The sequence below is a fragment of the Cnephaeus nilssonii genome (assembly GCF_951640355.1).
Source record: "Cnephaeus nilssonii genome assembly, chromosome: 17".
In the NCBI taxonomy this organism is placed as follows: domain Eukaryota; kingdom Metazoa; phylum Chordata; class Mammalia; order Chiroptera; family Vespertilionidae; genus Cnephaeus; species Cnephaeus nilssonii.
Window position 1 is genome coordinate 33,738,477 of NC_137088.1, and position 21,794 is coordinate 33,760,270.

The 21,794-nt window shown below is 50.2% G+C and overlaps 1 protein-coding gene across 1 annotated transcript in view; it reads left to right on the plus strand.

Moving 5' to 3' along the window:
- LOC307113223 (uncharacterized protein C3orf20) overlaps positions 1–12,784 on the plus strand; it is a gene marked incomplete at both ends in the record, with an annotated part of 58,280 nt that extends 45,496 nt beyond the window's left edge. The window contains 6 exons of the mRNA XM_079794681.1: positions 1,022–1,271; positions 4,540–4,843; positions 6,750–6,857; positions 8,324–8,469; positions 11,982–12,116; positions 12,688–12,784. Of these exons, the coding sequence (XP_079650807.1) occupies positions 1,022–1,271; positions 4,540–4,843; positions 6,750–6,857; positions 8,324–8,469; positions 11,982–12,116; positions 12,688–12,784 (1,040 nt within the window). The remainder of the gene's footprint in view (positions 1–1,021; positions 1,272–4,539; positions 4,844–6,749; positions 6,858–8,323; positions 8,470–11,981; positions 12,117–12,687) is intronic.
- Between the last annotated feature and the right edge of the window lie 9,010 nt (positions 12,785–21,794).

A 21,794-nucleotide genomic window follows, 5' to 3' on the forward strand; every position in this document is an offset into this window, starting at 1 on the left:
TATCCGTTTGCAGCCCCATTCCTCTCTCCTTGTTGTAGATCTCAGCAGAGGAGAAAAAGCAGCCACCTCACCAGGCTGTCCTGTTAGGCCCACAGAGCTCCCCAGGGCCAGCATGGGGAGCCTTACGAAACCCTTCTACATCTAGACTCTCTGCTCTGCTGATGAGCCTGGGGACAAAAGAACATTGACACACACACATACCCCACACCACTCCATGACACCCCCAGGCTGGGCATGGAGGAGCTGTGCTCTCCCCATGGCCTCCCTGGGGTATTTCTCCTCACCCCTGAAGACTCAGTTCCACTGTGCCTCTTCTCTGAAAAGCCCCTGATTCCCCCAGCAGAAGGGGGCACACACTCCTCTGGGTTCCACAGTGCTTTATGTGTGCTCTAGTAAATCTTACAACCTAGCATTGTGAATATTTCTGTTTGCCCACCCCTCCTATACTGCCACTGGGAGTTTCCAGAGGCAGGGAAGCAGTTTTGGGTGATCTCTCTATGCCCAGCACCCAGCATTCAGTAAATGGTAAGTGAATGAAAGATCCCTGGCCTCAAAAGTTTTCCAGTCTAGTAGGGAAAGTAAAATAAGAATACCAATAAATGCAATGTAACAAAAAAAAAAAATAGATGGAAATGACTTAAATCTGGAGACACAGGAATAGCATCCTCAGGGAAAGGAACAACATGGATGTATTTATACCCAGCCTCTGCACTGAGTGCTGTGGCGGTCACAAAGCTGATAAAACACAGGCTCAATTCAGAGAAGAGGGATCTAAGCTGGGTATGGATGAATGAATGGGAATGGGATTGATTCGTTCTTACATTCAGCCAGCATTTACTGATGCGCTAACTGTGCTAGGCTTGGAGCACTGTGCCAGACAACAGAGGGCAGGCAGCTCAGCAGAAGAATCTACAGGAGTGAAGGAGTGGAGAGGGAGATGAGCTGAAGGGTGCCCACATGCAGAGCCTTACAGCAGGGAGGTAAGGCCACTGAGAGTAACAGCAGTGTCTTCTGTTAACAGGACTGCTCACCATCGAATATCCAGCCAGGGGCATGGGAGAAGTAAGTCGAACTAGGATGAAATCCTGGACCTTTTCCGAGCGGGTCACCAAGCTAAATCTATATTCAGAAGGCCTTGCATCACGTTATCAGTCAGCCCCACCCGAACCCTCGGCTGTAGAGACTCCGAAGGAAGAGCCTGTGTCTGCTCCAATAATCCCCACTCAGAAGAAGATCATCAAAATCCAAGCCAAAGCCCTGGCCACACTCAGGTGGGCTTGAGCCTTCATTTCCTCTAGCTTCTGTGTGCGAGCAGCTCGCATGCGTAGTGGACACACTGGATGAGGCCCCTCCCTCTCGGAGCTGGAATTCTCAGGGTGGGCAAAGATAGAAGGTAAACACGTGAATCACTGAAGTCATTTCGATGGTGAGAAGGCTAGGAAGAAAAGAATTCATGTAAAGCAGAGGTTGGCAATTTAGGGCCATGTGTAAATCTGGCCCCGCTGCCTGCCTTTTTAATGGGTGAGCTTAGAATGTTTTTTTATGTATTTAAATGCTGAGGGGGAAATCAAAAGAAGAATTTCTCATGATATGTGAAATGATATGAAATCTGAATATCAGATCAATAAGTAAGGTTTTCTTGGAACACGGCCACACCCACTCATACACATATTACCTATGGCTGCTTATCCTGCTAGGACAGAAGTCTTGAGTCTTTGTGACATACTAGTAGTCCATCTGGCCTGCAAAGATGAGAACATTTGCACTGTGGCCCTTTATAGAAAATGTTGACTAACCCCTGCGATAGAGAGTGACTAGGAAATGGGGTGCGATGTGCTACATTAGGTAGACAGGTCAGGAAAGGCAGTCCGGAGGAAATGATATTTAACTGGAGACCTGAAGGATAAGAAAGAGGCAGCCCCAAAAAGGGACGAGGAAGGAACCTCAGGCAAAAGAACCTCAGAGCAAGTACAAAAGCCCTGAGACAAGAATGAGTTTGGTATGTGTGAAGGAAAGTAAAAAGACCGGTGTGGAGCCTCATGGTGAAGGAGTGAGAGTTATATGAATTGAGGACAGAGAGTTAGGCAGGAGCTAGATAAGTACACTTGTTACTGTTATAGGAAGTCATTCCATTACTTTAAGATAAGATGTGACATCATCTGACTTATGGGTTAAAAAAAATACAGTTTTAAACCCCAGCCAGTGTTGCTCAGTGGTAAGCATCAACCCAGGAAGCAAGAGATCATGATTTGATTCCTGCTCAGGGCACATGCCCAGGTTGTGGGTTCAATCCCCAGAAGGGGGCATGCAGGAGGCAGCCAATCGATGATGTTTCTCTCTCATAGATGTTTCTATCTCTCTATCTCTCTCCTTTTCTCTCTGAAATCAATAAAAATATAAATTTTAAAAAAAGGTGACATTTTCATAAAGATGTAAAGAAGGTGAGAAAGTGAGTTGTGTGGCTATCTGGGGAAAGAGCCAAGCAGGCAGAAAGCACAGCAAGAGCAAAGACCCTGAGGTTGGAGGATAAGCACAGGCCAAAGTGGCCAGAACTCAATAAGCAAAGGTGGGAATATTGGAGAAGAATAAGAGAGGTAGCCCTAACCGGTTTGGCTCAGTGGATAGAGAGTCAGCCTGCAGACTGAAAGGTCCCAGGTTCGATTCTGGTCAAGGGCATGTACCTTGGTTGTGGGCACATCCCCAGTAGGAGGTATGCAAGAGGCAGCTGATCAATGTTTCTCTCTCATCAATGTTTCTAACTCTCTCTCCCTCTTCCTTCCTCTCTGTAAAAATCAATAAAATATATTTTTAAAAAAGGAATAAGAGAGGTAAACGGGGTAAGGCAGGGGGGACAGATCATGTACAGCCTCGAAGGACACTGTAGGGACTTTGGCTTTTATTCTATGAAAGGTGGAAAGCCACTGGAGGGTTTCAAAGAGAGTAGTGACATGGTGTGACTCAGATTTTTTTAATTGCAATTGTATTACTTTATTTCATATTTTTATTTATACATTCATTGGTTGATTCTTTTTTTTTCTTTATTGACTAAGGTATTACATATGTGTCCTTTTCCCCCCATTCCCCCTCCCCCATTCATGCCCTCACCCCCCTGGTGTCTGTGTCCATTGGTTAGGCTTATATGCATGCATACAAGTCCTTTGGTTGCTCTCTCCTCCTTACCCCCACCCTCCCCTACCTTCTCTCTGAGGTTTGACGGTCTGATCGATGCCTCTCTGTCTCTGGGTCTGTTTTTGTTCATCAGTTTTGTTGTTCATTATATTCCACAAATGAGTGAGATCATGTGATATTTATCTTTCTCTGACTGGCTTATTTCACTTAGCATAATGCTCTCCAATTCCATCCATGCTGTTGCAAATAGTAAGAATTCCTTCTTTTTTACAGCAGCATAGTATTCCATTGTGTAGATGTACCACAGTTTTTTAATCCACTCATCTGCTGATGGCCACTTAGGCTGTTTCCAAATCTTAACTATGGTAAATTGTGCTGCTATGAATATAGGGGTGCATATATCTTTTTTGATTGGTGTTTCTAGTTTCTTGGGATATAATCCTAGAAGTGGGATCACTGGGTCAAATGGGAGTTCCATTTTTAATTTTTTGAGGAAACTCCATACTGTTCTCCACAGTGGCTGCACCAGTCTGCATTCCCACCAGCAGTGCACCAGGGTTCCTTTTTTTCCGCATCCTTGCCAGCACTTGTCATTTGTTGATTTGTTGATGATAGCCATTCTGACAGGTGTGAGATGATACCACATTGTCATTTTGGTGTTATCACCGATAAGGGTTTAATCTCCAACATTTACAGGGAACTCATACAACTTAACAAAAGGAAGATAAACAACCCAATAAAAAAAATGGGCAACAGACCTAAATAGATACTTTTTGAAAGAAGACATAAGGAAGGCCAAGAGACATATGAAAACATGCTCAAAGTCACTAAATCATCCAAAAAATGCAAATCAGATTTTTTAACAACTATATATATTTTTTATTTCAGAGAGGAAGAGAGAGGGCGAAAGACAGAAACATCAATGATGAGAGAGAATCATTGATCGGCTGCCTCCTGCACAGGAGATCGAACCCACAACTGACTGGGGATCGAACCCACAACCCGGGCATGAGCCCTTGACCAAAATCAAACCCAGGACCCTTCAGTCTGCAGGCCAACGCTCCATCCACTGAGCCAAACAGGCCAGGGCTGCCTCTTTCTTGAGTGGAGAGCAGACAGGCTTGCTGATAGGTTGGATAGGACATGGGGTGTGAGAAAAAGAAAGGAGTTGAGGATGACTACAAAGCTTTTGTTGGATGGATGAACAATTGAGTTGCTTGTTACTTGAGGAAACAGAGGCCCAGAGAGATTAGGGGACCCATTCAAGGCGGTGCTGCAGGGAGATAGGGGGCATGTTGGTGGCGGAGGCCAGGGTTGAATTGCTTAAGGCCTGGACTCCACAGCAGTGGGGCCTTTGTCCATGTGGAGTCAGGGCCCACTGAGCTTTTGCCCACTTGCTCCTTCTTGCAGGGGGAGGGCCGCAGGGATGCGCAGCCACACCAGGTGGGCAGCCTCACCCTCTGACTGCCCACTGGTGCTGCGGAAGCTCATTTGTAAGGAAGACATCCGCGCTGGCTGCAAGTGCATAGTGAAGCCACCCCTGGTATCTGATGTGGAGCTGGAACGCTTCCTGTCGGCGCCACGTGACCCCAGCCAGGTGCTGGTGTTCGGAATAGTGTCAAGCCACATTCCTACCAGCTCAGGACAGCTCCATTGGCTGCTCAACACACTCTACTGTCACCGGCAGCAGGGCCGTGCCTCACCCTGCATCCAGGTGGGTCCTGGGCCCAGCAGAGGAGCCCCCAGTGTCTGGAGGTGGGGAGGTGGTGGGGGAGGGCTAGGGCTGGCTGAGTACCTGGCTGAGAGATTGCCTCTCCACCTCGGCACAGGGTCCCCTTTCACTTCCTTTGCTCCTTGGGGCCTTTGCACACACTCTTCCTACTGTTCGCTGTGGTTCTCTCCCGTTCATCCCCCTGTCCCAGGACGAATGTCACCACATCAAGTGGTTGCCCTTTCTGACCTTGAGACAAAGTCAGGCCCTGTTGTTTTCTTCCAGAGCACACACCACAGTTTGTGGTTATGTGCTGGTGTATTTAAAGCAGAGCCACACTCACCTCTAGATCCTCAGGGCTAAGGAATGTTTGTAGTACCTACTGTGTGCTGGTCCTGTGCAGGTCTCTGCTCCATGTTGATTGTGACACAGCCATGGAGGGGCTCCCAACATGGTGGGGATGAAACTACAGCAAGCCCCGATGAGGACCGTGAAAGGACAGCTCTAGGCAGGTGGGAACTGGGGAGCAAAGGAACCCCTCTCAAGGGTCTGGGAGAGCCTCCCAGGATGAAAGCGTTTGGGCAGGTGGGTGAGTGTTTCTAGCAGAGGCAGTGGCCGGTGCCAAGGTGAACAGGGGAAAGACCACTCGAGGTCCCATTTCATCATGGGTGGGTCAGTCCGGGGCACATGGAACCACCCGCCTCCTTGCTGCAGAGTCATTTCTAAATCTCATCATCATCCTGAGTCATCAGCCATTCCAGCAGTGTTAGCACAGTTCAGGGGGCCCTGTCCCCAGACCACCCTGAGCAGAGGATGCCACCTGAGCACAGAGCTATGTGTCCACTTGATGCCTTCCTTCAAACTCTCTTTGTCTTGGTGCCTCTCAAATCTATTGTCTTCACCCATCTTCCTTTGGCTGCAGCCCTTCATTCTGATTTTCGTGAATACCCTGGAGACAACCTCTCAAGCCCTCCTCCCAGGAGTGCCACCTTCCTGGCCCTGACATACCCACCCTCAGACCTGCACTCCAGCCAGTGCCAGGAGCTTGGCATTGGAACCCTTCGGATCAGACTCCAGAAGGCTTTTTTCTAGTCTTATACATCAAAGCCACATATGTTTTAAGCTTAGAATTGACTTCAGTTTATTTCAGGGCTATTCATTGTTCACTAATAATTATCCATAAGCACAGAAATGCATGGTGGTGCCGCCCAGCCATGAGCAGCATAAACAGGGTCAGGGCCTGGTAGATGGGCAGCAGGATGGAGGAGTGCAGAGAGCAGGCCTGGAGGGTGTTTTCAGATTGCACTGCCTCTGGCCCCACCACTCAGGGTCTTAAGACAGAAACCTTTCCTGATGTTCTCTTGCTCTGATAGCTAGAACACCAGGTGTGGGTCCAGGCAAATAAAACCAGAAAGTATCACATTAGCTTTATTAATGGATCCATAGCATCCAGAAAGAAGGAGAAAGAGACCAGCTTTACTCTGGATTGACCAGACCATACCTCAAGATTTGGGTTCAATTCAGTGGGTTTCATGACTGGGAGGTGTCCAGTAGGGCATCCAGCAGGGAGATAGGGGGCAGAAGAATCCTGGAAATGGGTATGCCATTCCCACCTTCAAATCTCCACACGGGGTCTCTCAGACAGAGGAGACAGGAACGTCCCACAGACTCCAGAGGACCAGGCTAGTGGTGGATGTCACATGGCGGGGCCATCATCTCTGTGACAGCTTTCACCAATAGAGGGCCCTAAGTGGATCTGGGACATTTTCTGGGATGCCATGAGTAGGGGTTGAGAAGGGGGTATTGTATGGGGCTCCAGAACTCAGTGGTAACCCGACCTGGCTGAGAACACAGGAATCTGAGTGCATCCTCTTGGCATGGAGGTGATGGGCATTCATTCTCTTGGCAGTGCCGGCATGACCCCTACCGCCTACTGCGGTATGACCTCGACAGCCCACTGCAGAAGGACCCGCCCCTGCTGGTGAAGAAGTATGCTGTGATGCAGGGGATGGTTCTGGTGAGCTGGAGCCCAGCAGGGGACTCACCACCAACTACCAGCTGCCCCGGTCTCCATAGCCCCTGCCCTTGTGGAGGCACAGATGTGGGAGGGGGTTTTCTCCCACATGTCCCCAATCCCAGGAGACTGAAGGGGCACTTAACTGGAAAGTCAAATTCTCTTCATCTGTTTGTTTATTTTAAATAACTTTTTGCTAAAAACATATACAGGGTAGGAGAAAAGTAGGTTTACAGTTGTTTATAAAAAAGAATACGATAGGCCCTGGCCAGTGTGGTTCGGTGGTTAGAGTGTCAGCCCAAATCCGAAGGATTGCGGGTTCAATTCCAGGTCAAGAGCACTTACCTTGGCTGCAGGCCGGGTGGGAGGCAACCAATCAATGTGTGTCTCTCACATGGATGTCTCTCTCTCTCTCTCTTTTCCCTCTCCCTCCCTCCCTTCCACTCTCTCTAAAAATCAATGGAAAAAAATATCCTCAGGTGAGAATTAACAAACAAAAAAATACAATAATTAGTAAATAATGTGATAATTAAAAAATTATACAAGAATAAGCTCTGTTTTGTGTACTCACAACTGTAAACCTACTTTTGCCCCACCCTTTAAATTCATGGGGAAAATTTGTAAGATACAATTTAGAATATAATTACTTCATCATATCACCCAGATTGCCTCATTTGTTACACAAGTGTGTGCCGGCATCTATGGGAGGCTCTGGGCCACTCCCATGCTAATGCTAATATTTTGGTATCTGGCCTTTTCAAGTCTTTCTCTGATTTGAGGGTTCTGTTTTTTAATTTAAAATGATATGAATATTTCCCCAAAAAAATGATGTGAAAATTTCCCCATGTCTTAAAATAATTTATGACACCTGATTTTTAACTGATGTGTAAGAATCTGTCATTCTAGTTTTTCTATCTGTGCTGCTTTTGGGGGGCCTTTTTAGGTTATTTCCTTTTTTTTTTTTTTTTTTGGTCTGTTTTTTGTTCATGACAAATAACTAATGAATATCCATACTATTGAATATCCATGCACAGAAATCTTTGTAGGAGACTGAGATGTAGAGGGTAGGGGCATGGAGAGCCATAGGGCAAGATCCTTGCCCTCAAGGGACCCCTATCCCATGGGACCAGCTGATCAGTGTATCAGAGTGGGTTTGAGGCCAGCTGCCTGGGAGCAGGAAGACACCCTCTGGCCTCAGAGTTCTGGGAGGTCTTGTATATGAAGTGACATTTGAGCTGGTCCATCTGGCAGAGGGAAGAGGCTGTGATGATGGGCTTCTGACCTGGGGGACCTAGACAGAGGACAGGCGTAGCCACACCTCAGTGGGTGAGTTGGGAAGGGCAACGCCTCTTCCCCGGCACCAAAGAGAGGCCTGGATTCTGGCACAGGCTCTGAGAGCTGTGGCCCTGTCCCGAGATTCGGTGCTGATGTGCTGAGGGCCTCTCCTTTGTTTCCTTCCTGTCTGTCAGCAGATGTTCGCTGGGGGGAAGCTCCTTTTTGGGGGCTGCGTTTTGAATGGATACGGCTTCAGCAAGCAGAATCTGCTGAAACAGATCTTCCAGGCTCGGCACGACTGCAAGATGGGCTACTTCATGCCAGAGAACTACAAATTTAGGTACAACGGGGAAAACTCAAACTCAGGAAGGATGGCAGCAGGCAAGGGTGTGGGGTGGAGGGTGGGGGAGGAGTCGGCACTGTGGAAGGGGCACTGGTGAGCCAGGGGAGTGAGTTGAGGAGGGGTCCACAGGAGACGCTGGCGTGGAAGGACTTTGCAGGTGGGCTGGGCGGGGATGAGAGCGGGCTGTGAGGGGTTGCGCCAGGCCGTGCTGCTGGTTTCTTCGGGACACAAGCCTTGGAAAAGGGCCCTCTAGGAGAAGGAGGGACACAGAATCATTTGCCCAGTGCTGGTGTCTGTAGGGAAATAATGCAGACGGGCATTTGGGTAGGGTCCCTAGTGACACCCCCGCCTTCTGTCCCGTTGCACCCCACTCCATCCTATGTGTGATCCAAGTCCTGCCTCTACTTTGTTTACTGGCAGGGCCACAGGCAAGGGCCATTCATGGCGTGATCTCAGGTCCTTGTAAAAGGAATTGGGGTGGCCTAGCTTAAGTCTGCCTCTCGGCCTCCGAGCTCTGGCTTTTCAACGAGGTGATGCTCATTACAGAGCATAACTGGGGCCCAGCTTGGGTGAGATGTACAGAGATAGGTCTCTGGACTCAAGGCATACAGCCTGGTCCAGGGAAGGAGCCTGGGGCTCTTGGCATTGCTGAAGGCTGTATGAGGAGAACGGAGCGGATTCTAGAATGCCTGGGCCATGTGGTGAGCAGAAAACTGACTGGGTCAGGGGTCCTGAGATGAAGCTGGAGCCCTGCTCTGCTCTTCACCATCTGGGCGCCCCTGGCTAATCCATTTGCCTTCCTAAGCCTACTTTCCTCCCGTTACAATGAAGTGATGATGCCCACCTCACCGGGTTGTTGTGGAGATCTTCTGAAAGTACTAGTATGTTTGCTGGAGTGCTTTATACACCTGCGTGCAGACATAGGCTTGCCTATGATTGCACCCCCACTTGGGCATCCCCCGCTCCCACAAGGCCCCTCAGCTTTCTAGGAGTCCTGACTTCAGTCTCTTCCTCATGTGCAGAGTTTGGGGCTTGTCAGAATGTCGGCCTGATCCGACAGAGGTTTTGGGGAATTCGCTCCAGAGAAACCGTGGAGGTCACACCATGACCCAAGCATCCTGGAATGCTTCAGTGGAGGAGGCAGGGTCCAGGGGAGGCTATGGATGTTAGGAAGGTGCAGAGAGAAAAGCCACTGAGAGCCTCAAGGCTTTGCTCACTCTGTCCTCGGGGACCTCTACAGCTCCTGCAAAAGAGGCGTCAAGCCAGGCCCTGGGAAGAGAGTGTGAGTTCTGTGTGTGCACAGGTCAGGGCGTGGCAGAGCTGACCCTGAACCTCCCTGTCCTAAGCTGCCTCCCCTCCTCCACACCCAGCCAGCTGTCCCTACCAGCATGGCAGTTCTCAACAGGCTTGGCTCGGCTCCAGGGTTTTGAGGCACTGTGAGAGCCTGCTGCTGACCTGCTCTGGTCAAGCCACTCTGTTAGGAGACCCAGAGACATGCGAGGTGTAGGCCAGACCTGGCTGGTGAGATAAGACTTGTCAGCTTGTGGAGAGGAGAAAGTAGAAACCTGCCAGAATGAGGCAGTGCCCGGCTCTTCATGTGTTAGGATGCCACTGTGGACCCATTCACGAGTCCTAGGAAGACCTGTTGGAGTAGGGTCCTCTGCTGAAGGAGAAGCAGGCACTGGATAAACAGGGGAAGGGTGTGTTGTGGGAAGCTTTGGTGACTTGATCATACAGGCAGTGGGGAGCCATTGAAGGTTCTTGAGCTGGGGAGAAGCTTGACCAGAATTGGCTGTTATTTATTTTATTTTATTTTATTTTTCAGTTTCTCTTTTATTTATTTATCTTTATTGTTGAAAGTATTACAATACTCACCCCCCCGACACCCTCCATCCCGTTCCTGCGCCCCCTCCCCAGGCCTTCACCGCACTATTGTCTGTGTCCATGGGTTATACATATAAGTTTTTTGGTTAATCTCTTCTTGCGCCCCATTGCGGTGTTGTGAAGTCACTTGGACTTTGTGTGCGTGCTCCCCATCGGGCAGGGCGGCAGGGTAAGCTGTGAAGGGAGACGTTAGTTTGCTAAATGCAAACATTGTGAATATACCCAGATTCTGTGACCCCATTCTGGTAGCATTCCATTTTTTTATTTTTGGGGGGCCCTTGCAATGATAGAGGAGCCCCCCCTCTCTTCTCCCTTTGTCTCTTATCTCTGAAATGCTTTTCCCTTAATCTAGTCGCATAGTGAGGGCTCAATTAATACGAAGAGACAATGAATGAAAGGGCTGGTCCTGTCTCTGCCATGAACCTTTGTGCCCTCCAGCTCCCCTCTCTGCTCTTGTCGGTAAAATGGGCACCCTGCACTTCCCGTCCCCTTCGGCCACTGCGATGCTCAAAACCATGTTGTAACCAGAACAGTGTTTGCATACAGTGAATGGCTGGAATGCCTGGGGCTGTGGTGCAAAGGTGGGGAGTGACCACACATGTTCATTAGTTTCCTAGAGCAGTGGGCCCCTTCCACAGACTGAGATGTATTGCCTTGTGGTTCAGGAGGCCAGAAGTCCGAGAAGCAGGTGTGGGCAGGGCAGGCTCCCTCTGAGGGTGCTAGGGGAGTATCTAGTTCAGCCCTCCAAGCTCTGGGCATTCCTAGGCTGCGGCTGCACCACTCATCCTTTTTTTTTTTTTTAATCCTCACCCAAAGATATTTTTTTCATTGATCCTTAGAGAGTGGAAAGGAGGAGGGAGGGAGGGAGGGAGGGGAGGGAGGGAGGGAGGGAGGGAAAGAGAGAAACATGAATGTGAGAAAGAGACATCAACTGGTTTCCTCCCCCGTGTGCCCCAACTGGGGTCGGAGATCAAACCTGCAACCGAAGTACGTGCCCTTGACCGGGAATTGAACCCACGACCCCTCAGTCCGCAGGCAAACACTCCAACCACTGAGCCAAACCAGCCAGGACAGCACCACTCATCTTCACATGGCATTCCCCTATGTGCATGTCTGTGTCCACGTGTCCCCTTTTTTATAAAGATACCAGGGATATTAGATTGAGGCCCACTCTACTCGGGTACGACTTCTCAACTCACTACATCCACAGTGACCCTATTCCCTACATCTTGGGGTACTAGGGGTTAGGACTCCTGTATATGAATTTGGGGGGATACAATCCATAACATTGTACATGATGACTTATCTTCTTGGCTTCCTGTTCTCTCCTTTGCTCGTTTGATGGTCAGGCTGGGTGTACAGGTGTCGCGGGCATGGCGTTAGGGCAATTCCACTCTGAAAGAGAAGCCAGGGAAGCCAACCCCAGTGAATCTCTGGGTCCCCAGGGGTCAGGTCTCCCTTCACTCTTCCTCTGGAGAAGCACCTGTGCCCTTTTCTCTCTAGGAACTGGAACATTGGGGGGGCAGCTCTGAGTGAGGGCTGCCTGCCCAGGCACCCCCAGCTCCGAACCCCCCCTGACTGGGCCTCTACTGAGCACTGCCCTCCCCTCCCTACCTCCCCCGCAGCGTTTTGCCCTCCTTCCTGGGCCTGGATGACACTGACTCAGACAAGAGAACAATGTTGGAAGACGTCCAAGGAAGCGTCTCTTCGTTGACCGTAGGGGACAAGATGGAGGACTACTTCTCTGAGCCTGAGAAGAAGTAGGTGGTCTCCCAGCCCGGGGGCTGAGGGGCCCTCATGTGGTTGGCAGAATAGGCATGGCTCCCAGAAGCCACAGGGGGCTAAGTGACCTTGGGGAGTCACATCTCCAACAATCTCTGACCTCTGACCTCTTTTATCAACGTGCTGGCCCAATTGCTCTGGTCTGGTTGGCGGAGATTGAAGCCTTTAAGCTTGTGGTGAAACCCCACACCCCAGACCCATTTGTCTGTCTGAGAAGGGTGGAGACCCAGGCTGTCTTCCTGCATAAACTTCCCAGACTTGTCAAGTCCACTGACTTGGCCATGTTCACTGTGAAGCGAATCACGTGCTCTGCAAGAGCGTGAAAAATCACTCACTTCTCATGAAGATAGAAAAGCAGAACTGTGAGCACCTAGAAAAGTCACAGGTGCGCTGGGACCCCCAGGTTGGAGCGATGCCCAGAGGACCTCAGCTGTTCAAGGTGGAGGCCATGCTCACCTCGGCCCAGGCCAGCTCAGGGATCAAGCGCTGTCCAGGCCAGCCCTCTCCACCCATTTCCCAGCATTTGCTTCTCTCTATTTTGATTTTTAGGATGAAACAGCCTGACGTGGATCTGCATCCTCTCATCCAAGGCAGGACGGAGAGTAAGAAGATGAACGCTTGGAAGAAACTGGCCTCCAAGAAGTGATGCAGGCCCCTTGGCCACCAGAGTGCCAGGCCTGGATGAGGCTCCTCCCGTGCCCACCCTGCCCTGCCTCCCCTGCCCCCACCCCCTTTCTCTGAGCCTCTGTGTAATAAACAAGCATGCCTCCAGCATCTGGGTGAGGCCACGGGCCAGGCTGGCTCTACAAGGCCAGAGGCCCCCAGCAGCCCGGTTCCAGGTCCGGTCCTTGGAAACTGGGGTGCTCTGACCCAGAGCTGTTTCTGTGGCCGGTGAAGCAGCCTGGATTCTCCCGCTCCCAAGGAAACAAACCCGATCAGGGGGCCAAGCCAAATGAGACATTACCATGGGAGGTCTGGGATGGGACTGAACTATGCCCTCCTCCCCTTCACTGGTTGGGAATGGCTCAGGTTCTGGCCCAAATGGAAAACGGTGTGAGAGAGAAGAGGGAGAGGGGAGACAGGAAGAAAAAAGCAGAGCAGAGGGAGACAAAACTAAGGGAGAGACAGGAGAGAGATGATGAGAAGGGAGAGCGCAGGAGGGAGGGTTGGGGGACAGGGAGCCGAATGGGAGGTGGGAGGGAAGAAGAAATGAGGGAGGAGGGAGAATAAAGGGCAGGTGGAAAGAGGAGGAGAGGGCCCTGGAGTAGGACAGAAGAGGCAGTGACAGGCCACTTCCAGGAGCCCTTTGGTGGCACCTGGAAAGCCAGAGCCCCTGTGGCCCCTTTAGCCCACCCTCATTACCCAAGCGAACAGGCCTGAAGAATCCTTACCAGCATCAGGGGCCCAGGGATGGCAGCCCGTGGGTGTGCTGATGCCTCCCTGGGGGCCCCTGAGAGGCACAGACAGCACACCTGCTCTGGCCCCTGCTTGTCTGCGGCCCTTCCCGGGAGCAGGGTGAGGACCCCGGAGGGTCTGCCTTGTCCTCCGGGCCTGGAAGAGAGACTTCAGGCCCTGAGCTGTGGGTGGCGTTCAGTGACACGCTCTATACTTGACCTCTTGTGCTCCCTTTGTAATAGATGCTTTTGAAATCTGAATTTTTGAGGTTTAATTGTTTAAAATTTATCTTTATTGTTGAAAGTGTTATAGGTGTCCCCCCCCCACCCCATTAACCTCCTCCACCCTGCACCTGCCCCCATCATTTGTATCATTGAAAGGCTTTTTTTTTGGATTATACGTTTGTCCCCTGGTAATGGATTTGAAATGACGTACTATGTTCTTAAGCCTGTGTCCTTTGATACTTCGGGTTCCTGGGCGTCTAGCCACTCTCCCGTCCTCCCCTTCTGAGCACAAGGACACACAGAATTGGAAGGAGGGGGAAGCAAGGTCCAGCTCTGTCTAGTCAGCCTCCGCATACTGGATTTACATGTATATGCTGCCTATGAGGCCTGGGAAACCCAGGGAGTGGCCTGGCAGAAGCAGATACAAATCTTCTCTGAAGATGTTTACTCTCAACCCAGACCTAATAGGATTCCCAGTTGAATATTAGCTCACAATCCAAAATTTAAAAAGACACACCAAAGTGAATGAAAACAGATATCAAATATTAAATTAGACATACAAGACTTTGGATATTGGAATTGTCAGGCACAATGTAAAGTGAATGTTTTCAGTGTTTAAATAAACAGAAGGATCTGAAAAACGTAAGCAAGGAACAAGATGTTATCAAGCAAGAAAGATATGGACTGAATTTCGCTTCCAGACATATTGTGGTAACTGGGACTGGAGTGTCCTCCTGACACAAACAACCAGGAAAGAGAAACAGAGTGTGTTCTATAATCCCTCCAGCTTCCTGCCAGACATACTTTCTGGGTCATGATGTGGAGAAGGAGAGTTCAAGCACAGAATGGAGTATTGCTGAACTGGGGAGACGGATCAGAGTTTGGAGAGACAGCAGTGAATAGAATTTGTGGAGCAGAGCATCAGAGAAGAGGGAGCTATGCAGAGAGAACTCGAAATTTACATAGGGATCTCCTTGAGTCTTCGGCGGCATGCTAAACTGCACATGCTTAGGGTGTGGCTTGGTGAGGTCTGGTAAAGTACTAGATTTCCACAGGTAAAAGAATGAAGTTGGACCCTTTCCTAACACCACATACAAAAATTAACTTTAAATGGATCAAGAACCAAATGTAAGACCTAAAACAATGAAACTCTTAGAAGAAAACAGGACAAAAGTATTGTGACATTGGATTTGGCCGTGATTTAATGGATATGACACAAAGGCACAGGCAACAAAAGAAAAAAATAGATAAATTGGACTTCATGAAAATTTTAGAAATGTGTGCATCAGAAGACACTATCCAAGGAATAAAAAGGCAGCCCACACAATGGGCAAACATACTTGAAAATCATATCCTGATAAGGGATTAATAGCCAGAATATATAGAGAACTTCTAAAACAACTTAATGCAAAACTGGGCAAAAGTATTGAATAGTCATTTTTCCAAAGAAGATATACAAATGGCCAATAAACACATGAAAAAATGCTCAATGTCAGTAGTCAGTAGAGAAATGTAAATCAAAATTATAATGAGTTACCATCTCACACCCATTAGGATAGCTACTATCAAACAGAAAACAGCAAGTGTTGGTGAAAATGTGGAGACAATGGACCCTTGTGCACTGTTGGTGGAAATGTAAAATAGTAAGCTTCTGTGGAAACCAGTATGGGGGTTCCTCAAATAATTAAAAATAGAATTACTATATGACCCAGCAATCTCACTTCTAGGCATCCAAAAGAATTGAAGGCAGGGTCTCAGATATTTGTACACCCATGTTCATAGCAACATAATTCACAACTAGAGGCCCGATGCACAAAATTCATGCAATGGCCTTGGCCCTGGCTCCCGCCGCCGCCATGGCGAGGGGCCTCTGCCACCTCTGCCTCAGCCCCCACCCACTGCGGCTTTGTCCAGAAGGAAGGATGTCTGGATGGACATCCAGTCTAATTAGCATATTACACTTTTATTATTATAGACTAGAGGCCCGGTGCACAAATACATGCACCAGTGGGATCCTTCGGCCTGGCCTGCAGGATCAGGCCAAAACAGGCTCTCTGACATCCCCTGAGGGGTCCCAGATTGCGAGAGAGCACAGGCCAGGCCAAGGGACCCCACTGGTGCACAATCAGGGCTGAGAAGGGACATGGGAGGTTGGCCAGTAGGGGAGGGACCACGGGCGGGCTCCAGGGCGTGTCTGGCTGGTCTTGCTCAGTTCCAATCGGCCAGACCCCAGCAGCAAGCTAATCTACTGGTTGACTGTCTTCCCCCTGGTGGTCAGTGCACACCATAGCAAGCGGTTGAGCAGTCTTAGCATATCATTAGCATATTACACTTTGATTGGTTGAACAGCCAACCAGTCGACCGGACACTTAGCATATTTGGCTTTTATTATATAGGATAGCTAAAACATGGCAGCAACCTGTGTCCATTGGCAGATGAATAGATAAGCAAAATATGGTATATACATTCAATGGAATATATTCAGCCTTAAAAAGTAATAAAATTCTGCAATGTACTATAACATGGATTAACCTTGAGGACATTAAGCTGAGTAAAATGAGCCACTGACAAAAAGATACTGTATTTTTCCATTCATATGAGGTTCCCTAGAGAAATCAAAATCAGAGACAGGAAGTAGAATGGTAGTTGTCAGGGACTGGTGTGAAGAGAGAAATTGTTTAATGGGTATAGAGTTTTAATTTTACAAAATTAAAATATTTATGTGGATAGATGTTGGTAGTGGTTGCAGAACAATGTGAATGTATTTAATACCAGTTAACTGTACTTAAAATCCTTAAGATGGCAAAATTTGTGTTCATTTATATTTTACCTAAAAAAAACCTTTGCCTTGGTCCATGTTGCTCAGTGGTTAGAGTGTCAGCCCATGTACTGAAGAGTCATGGGTTCAAGTCCAGTCAAGGGCACCTACCTGGGTTACAGGTTCCATCCACAGCCCTGGTCAAGTACGTGCAGGAGGCAACCAATCGATGTGTCTTTCTTAAATCTATGTTTCCTTCTTCCTCCCTCTCCTTCTCCCCTCTCCTCCCCTTCCCTCTTTCCCTCTCCCTCTCACACTCTTTCTCCCTTTTCTTCCACTCTCTCTAAAAATCAATGGAAAAATATCTTCGGGTGAGGATTAACAACAACAACAACCAAAAAGCTCTGAAGTACCATAGTCAATCCACCCCTTCTTAATGGAAACACTTTAAATGCATTCCCCTAAAGTTAGGAACAAGACACCACTATCCAAAATATATTGGAAATCCTGAACACTATATGGAAAGAAAAAGAAATAAGAGCATCTTGGTGAATTCAGTCTGCTATCCCAAACTACCATAGACTGGGTAGTTCAACAACAGAAACTTATTTCTCGCTGTCTGGAGCCTGGGAGATTAAGGTCAGAGTGCCAGCATGGTCAGGCTTTGGTGAGGACCCTCTTCCAGGGTATGGCCTTCCTCCTGATATGGCTTTCCTTGGTGTATGCTCACAGAGCTCTGTCTCTCCTTCCTCTTATAAGGTACCAATCTCATCATGAGGGCTCCACCCTGTGACAGCATCTAAACCTGATCATCCCCCAAAGACTTCACCTCCAAATGCCATCCCATGGGGCGGGGGAGTTTAGGGCTTCAGCCAAGGAACCTAGGGGATGGGAGCAAACACAAATGTTCAGTCCATAGCAGAGAGAGAAAAGGATGTGGAAGGAAGTGATAAAATTGTCAGTTTGCAGGTGATTCATCTCTCTAGAAAAATCAACCAAGAATTCATAGACACAGTATTAGAACTAATACGGATTTAAAGAGACAAGAACAACGCATAAAGTCCCTTTCACAGTGAGAAGCAGTGGGCCAAGCTGCATGCACACAGCACACGGGGTCTTAAACACACAGCACAAGCGGATGAGAAGCAGGAGGTCCATAACACAGCCAGTTGTTTTAGTGCTAGGAGCAAACTGAGGCAGAAGACAGTAGAGAAGATGGGGCCTCACTGCTGAGAGCCCAGGGGGTCTTAGGAAAATGCAAAATAAATCTGAGGCCCCAGTTACTGAGGCCACTTCCAGCCCTCACCCGGAACTGGCAAGTATCTCTCCCTTCAAAAACCGAAACCTGCTTCTCCCTGCGTTCCTCCTCCCTCCAAGCCTTGAGACTGTGGGCAAGTGACTTTGGTCTCTGGGCCTCCACGTTCTCATCTGTAAAGCGGGGATGATGACAGTTACAACTTCCCAGGGATAGGGGTGGATTGACTATGGTACTGCAGAGGCAGGACTAAGCTCACGCTCAGTAATCACAGATGAAAAGAAGTATTTATCAATAAAGTGACCAAAGAGCCCCTCACCCAACACCAACCTCCACCCAGCAAGGCCCACCTGCTGGCTGCCTCCCAGTCTCCAGCTCCATCAAGGGTTAAGGAGCTTGGCTGCCTGCCTAGGAGCAGGAATGAGGTAGCAGCCCTGGCAGCAGTCGGTGTCTCCCTATCTGTGAGCAATCTCCTCCGCCCCCAGCTCAGGCCTTCGGAAATGAAAGCCCCTCTCCCAGGCTGAAGCTGCACTGCTGGCTGCATCATAATGATTCTCCGGGACAAAGAGGGAAGGATGGGCCCCCCTCTAAGGCTGCCGGCTCTCACTTCCCCAGGTCTCTGGGATGCAGGGGCCCCTGAGCTCGCGCGTCATCGGGGAGAGATTGGGTCTTTCCATCTCCTGGCCCTGAGGGGCTGGAGAAATGGGAAATGGGGTAGGATGGGGGAAGAACTGGGAGGGGGACCTGGAGTTGGGGGGAATGCTAACAGGTTGGGGTGCCCCAGTCACTGTAGTGAGGTGGGAGCCATAGAAGGTATGGAGCAGAGGAGGGACAGGACCTGACTTGGTTTTAACAGGATCCCTCTGGCTGTTGGGGAAGACAGTCGGTCTGCGGGTAAGGTAGAGGCAGGCAGAATGTGGCTGTGTTTTGAAGATCCAGTTAATGGGGTTTCCTAACAGATCGGATTTGGGGTGGGAGAGAAGAGAAGCCTCAGGAATGACCAGTGTTCTGGGAGGGTGGAGATGCTGTTCCTGAGTTGGGAGGCTGCAGGAGGAGCCGGCTTGGGGAGGGGCACCAGGAACTAGGTTTTGGTGTGTTAATTAGGGAGGCCCTCTAGGCACCCAGGTGGAGAGGGCGGATGCCACCTTCCCTGTCCCATCATCCCATCATCCCATCAGTGCACTCCTCTGCAGGTGAAAGAGGAAGGGAGGGGACCTCTTGGGTCAGGGAGGAACTTTCTCGGGGAAGGGAGACTGGAGGGGCTGCAAGCGGTAAAGGAGGTACCAGAAAGGATCACACCTCCCCCCCCCCAAAGAGAGTGGGGAGTGGCCCAGATCCTGGACTCTTTCCCAAGCTGGTCTGGGGTCCTGTGGGGGGCAGGTCTCCCCTGAGAATGGTGGAATTCTCACTTCATTACTACTTTCAAAGGAGCTTTTCAGCTGTGTGTCTAGCTGTAAGCAATTTATTTTAGGTAGAAGCAGGCAGAGCTCAAAGTGAGAAAGGTATTCCTTGCTGTGAGGTTTGGCTTGTGTCAGTCCTTTCGTTTGGGGTACTTTCTGTGTCTGCTGTCATATCTTGCTCCCTTCTTCTTCCTGGTCCTCTAGAAAGCAGGATAGGGTGGGATCCAGCCTTTGTCCCTCCAGCCTCCGCCAGGCTCTGAAACAGCGAAGAACCTCTTTCCACACAGGCAGGTCCCCGTCCACTGGGGGGCGTCTCCACACTGGCCTGATCTGCCCGCACTGGCGCTGTTCGGACGCCCTGACTTCCCACTCCCACCCTCGGTGCTTGAGGCTTCAGAGCAGCACCGAGTTTCGCTTTCTGTCTCCCAGGGCTATCCCCGTCACGGCTCCCTGCTCTCTGCACGTCTCCGCTACCCCTCTCCCTCCGCAGCCCTGTGATGTGGGGACCAACACTGATGGTCATGAGGCTGGCGAGGTCGCCTCGGAAATGGGTGGCTGACTCCAGGTGACACAGTGATGATGGATGCTGGGCTGCCCCTCCCCTGCTCCACGGAAGAGCCAGCAGGGGATAAACAGAGGGATGGGTCGCAGACTCTGCCTCCTCCCAAATGTGTGCTCAACCACGTGGCCAGCCTTTAGTGACAAAGCCAGGTCTCGGAGGCATTGGGAATTCACTTTTCCCACTTAAATCTGACTCCAGAGATGACAACGCTTAGCACAACATGCTGTCCCATTTTGAAGATGGGGGCATTGAGGCATAGAGATGTGAAAAGAGTTGCGTAAGGTCACACAGCAGGTCAGCAGCAGAGCTGGAAGGCAAGCCCAGAGAATTTGGCCCCCTCTTAAGAAAAGCCTTGGGTCTGTGGGCAGAGGGGGCAAGGCTGTGGTCTTGGTCCTGCCGAAACCTCCAAGGCTGCTGTCCTCTCGCTGACCTGGGTGGAGGACAAAGCCCTAGAAGTCCGCCTGCCTCCCACCTGGCACTGTCAGCCTTTGACAGCTTTCTTGGTCAGTGGGCATGCCACCTCTGCTTACACACCCGCTGTGACGAGGGCTTCCTGACTCCTGCCCACCCATTTTCTCCCTGTTCTGCTCTGCCTGGGAGAAAGCTCCTCCTCTTCACCCTGTGAATCCAGTGCCCACTGGGGTCTGGCACTGTCGACCCCAGACCTGCCTGCTCGCCCTGCTCTGTAAGGGCCTCTCTGACCTCTACAGATACAGACCTGGTAGGGTTTTCCGAACTCTAAAGTTTGTGGCCCAACGGGCTCTAAGTGTGGTTTGGGGGAGTAGACTGCGGCTCCCTGAATATGTGTGTGTCAGGGCCGGAGGGGGGAGGCGGGGGGGTGGGAGAAGCACTGGCTTCAGGCTCTGCTTCCACTCAGCTCCCTACCTTTGCCCTCACCGTGAGGCCAGCCCAGTGCACCGTTTCCAGGGTCTGGCCCTTTTAAATTTAGCCGGAGGAAAAAGCAGTTTGTGCAGGCCTGGAACGCAGAGACAATCAGCAACAGGAAAAAGTCATCCGAGGGGAGTTTTCAATGAATTATGGATGCATTGTTCCTGCGCCCAAGGAGCCAGGGCTGCTGGTCCAGGCCTCACTGACCCAGCCCAGGCCTTTGGGGCCAAACATTGCCTGGAGCTGCGTCAGGACAACACAATGTGGGCGTCTGAAGGCCAAAAAAAAAAAAAAAAAAAAAAAAGCAGAGGAAGAAAAATACTGGAAATTCCCTATGTCCCAGCTATGGAAGAGCCTTTCTTGAAAATCAACAGCAAGGGAAAGGTTGCTGCCCGCCCAGGCGGGGGACCTCGGGGAGCGGGAGGAAGTCACAAGCGATATTTTGAGATATTTTCAGTCTGGTATGATGCCGGTTGATTTTCCAAAACATGAGGGCCTCATGCTGAGGGGAGAGTTGAGGTTGGACTGGGGCTGACCCGGGGGTGGGGCCCGGGTGTAGGATGGGCCAGGACGAGGGCATAAACAGAAATTGACCCAGTTGGAGCGCTCTCGTGTCCCAGCTGGCTGGCTGCAGGCCCCTGGAAGCCAGGGGAGGCCCAGGGGGTCTCCTGTTGATCCAAAGGCCCTTCTAGACCTTACCTTGATGAGAGGACCGCAGATGAATCCTGGGGTCCCCTGCACAGAAAGCCTCCTGGGTGGCCAGGAAGTTCTGTTTGTTCCTATCTCCCAATGGGGAACTCATTACTTATTGCTCAGCCCATCCCATATCTTCACAGATCGGACTGGAGACACAATAACAACACCTCTGGAAGGGACAAAGTAATGAACAAAACAGAATAAAACTGCTCATGGAGCTGACATTCTAGTGAGGAGACGCGGGCAGTACACACAATAACGTTCACAGTGTGTTGGACATTGCAAGCACGATGAGAAGATAAAGCAGGGAAAGGAGTAGGAGGTGCTTGGGATGCAATTCTGAAAATAGCGGTTTAAGGAGAAAATTTCTCCTCACTCTCAGCTGAGACCCAGCTCCCTGGGATGTCTCCCAGGCCCCCACTCTGCCCCCTGGACCCGGAGCCCTCCACTCCCTCGTCCTAGGACAGCCCTGCTCTGT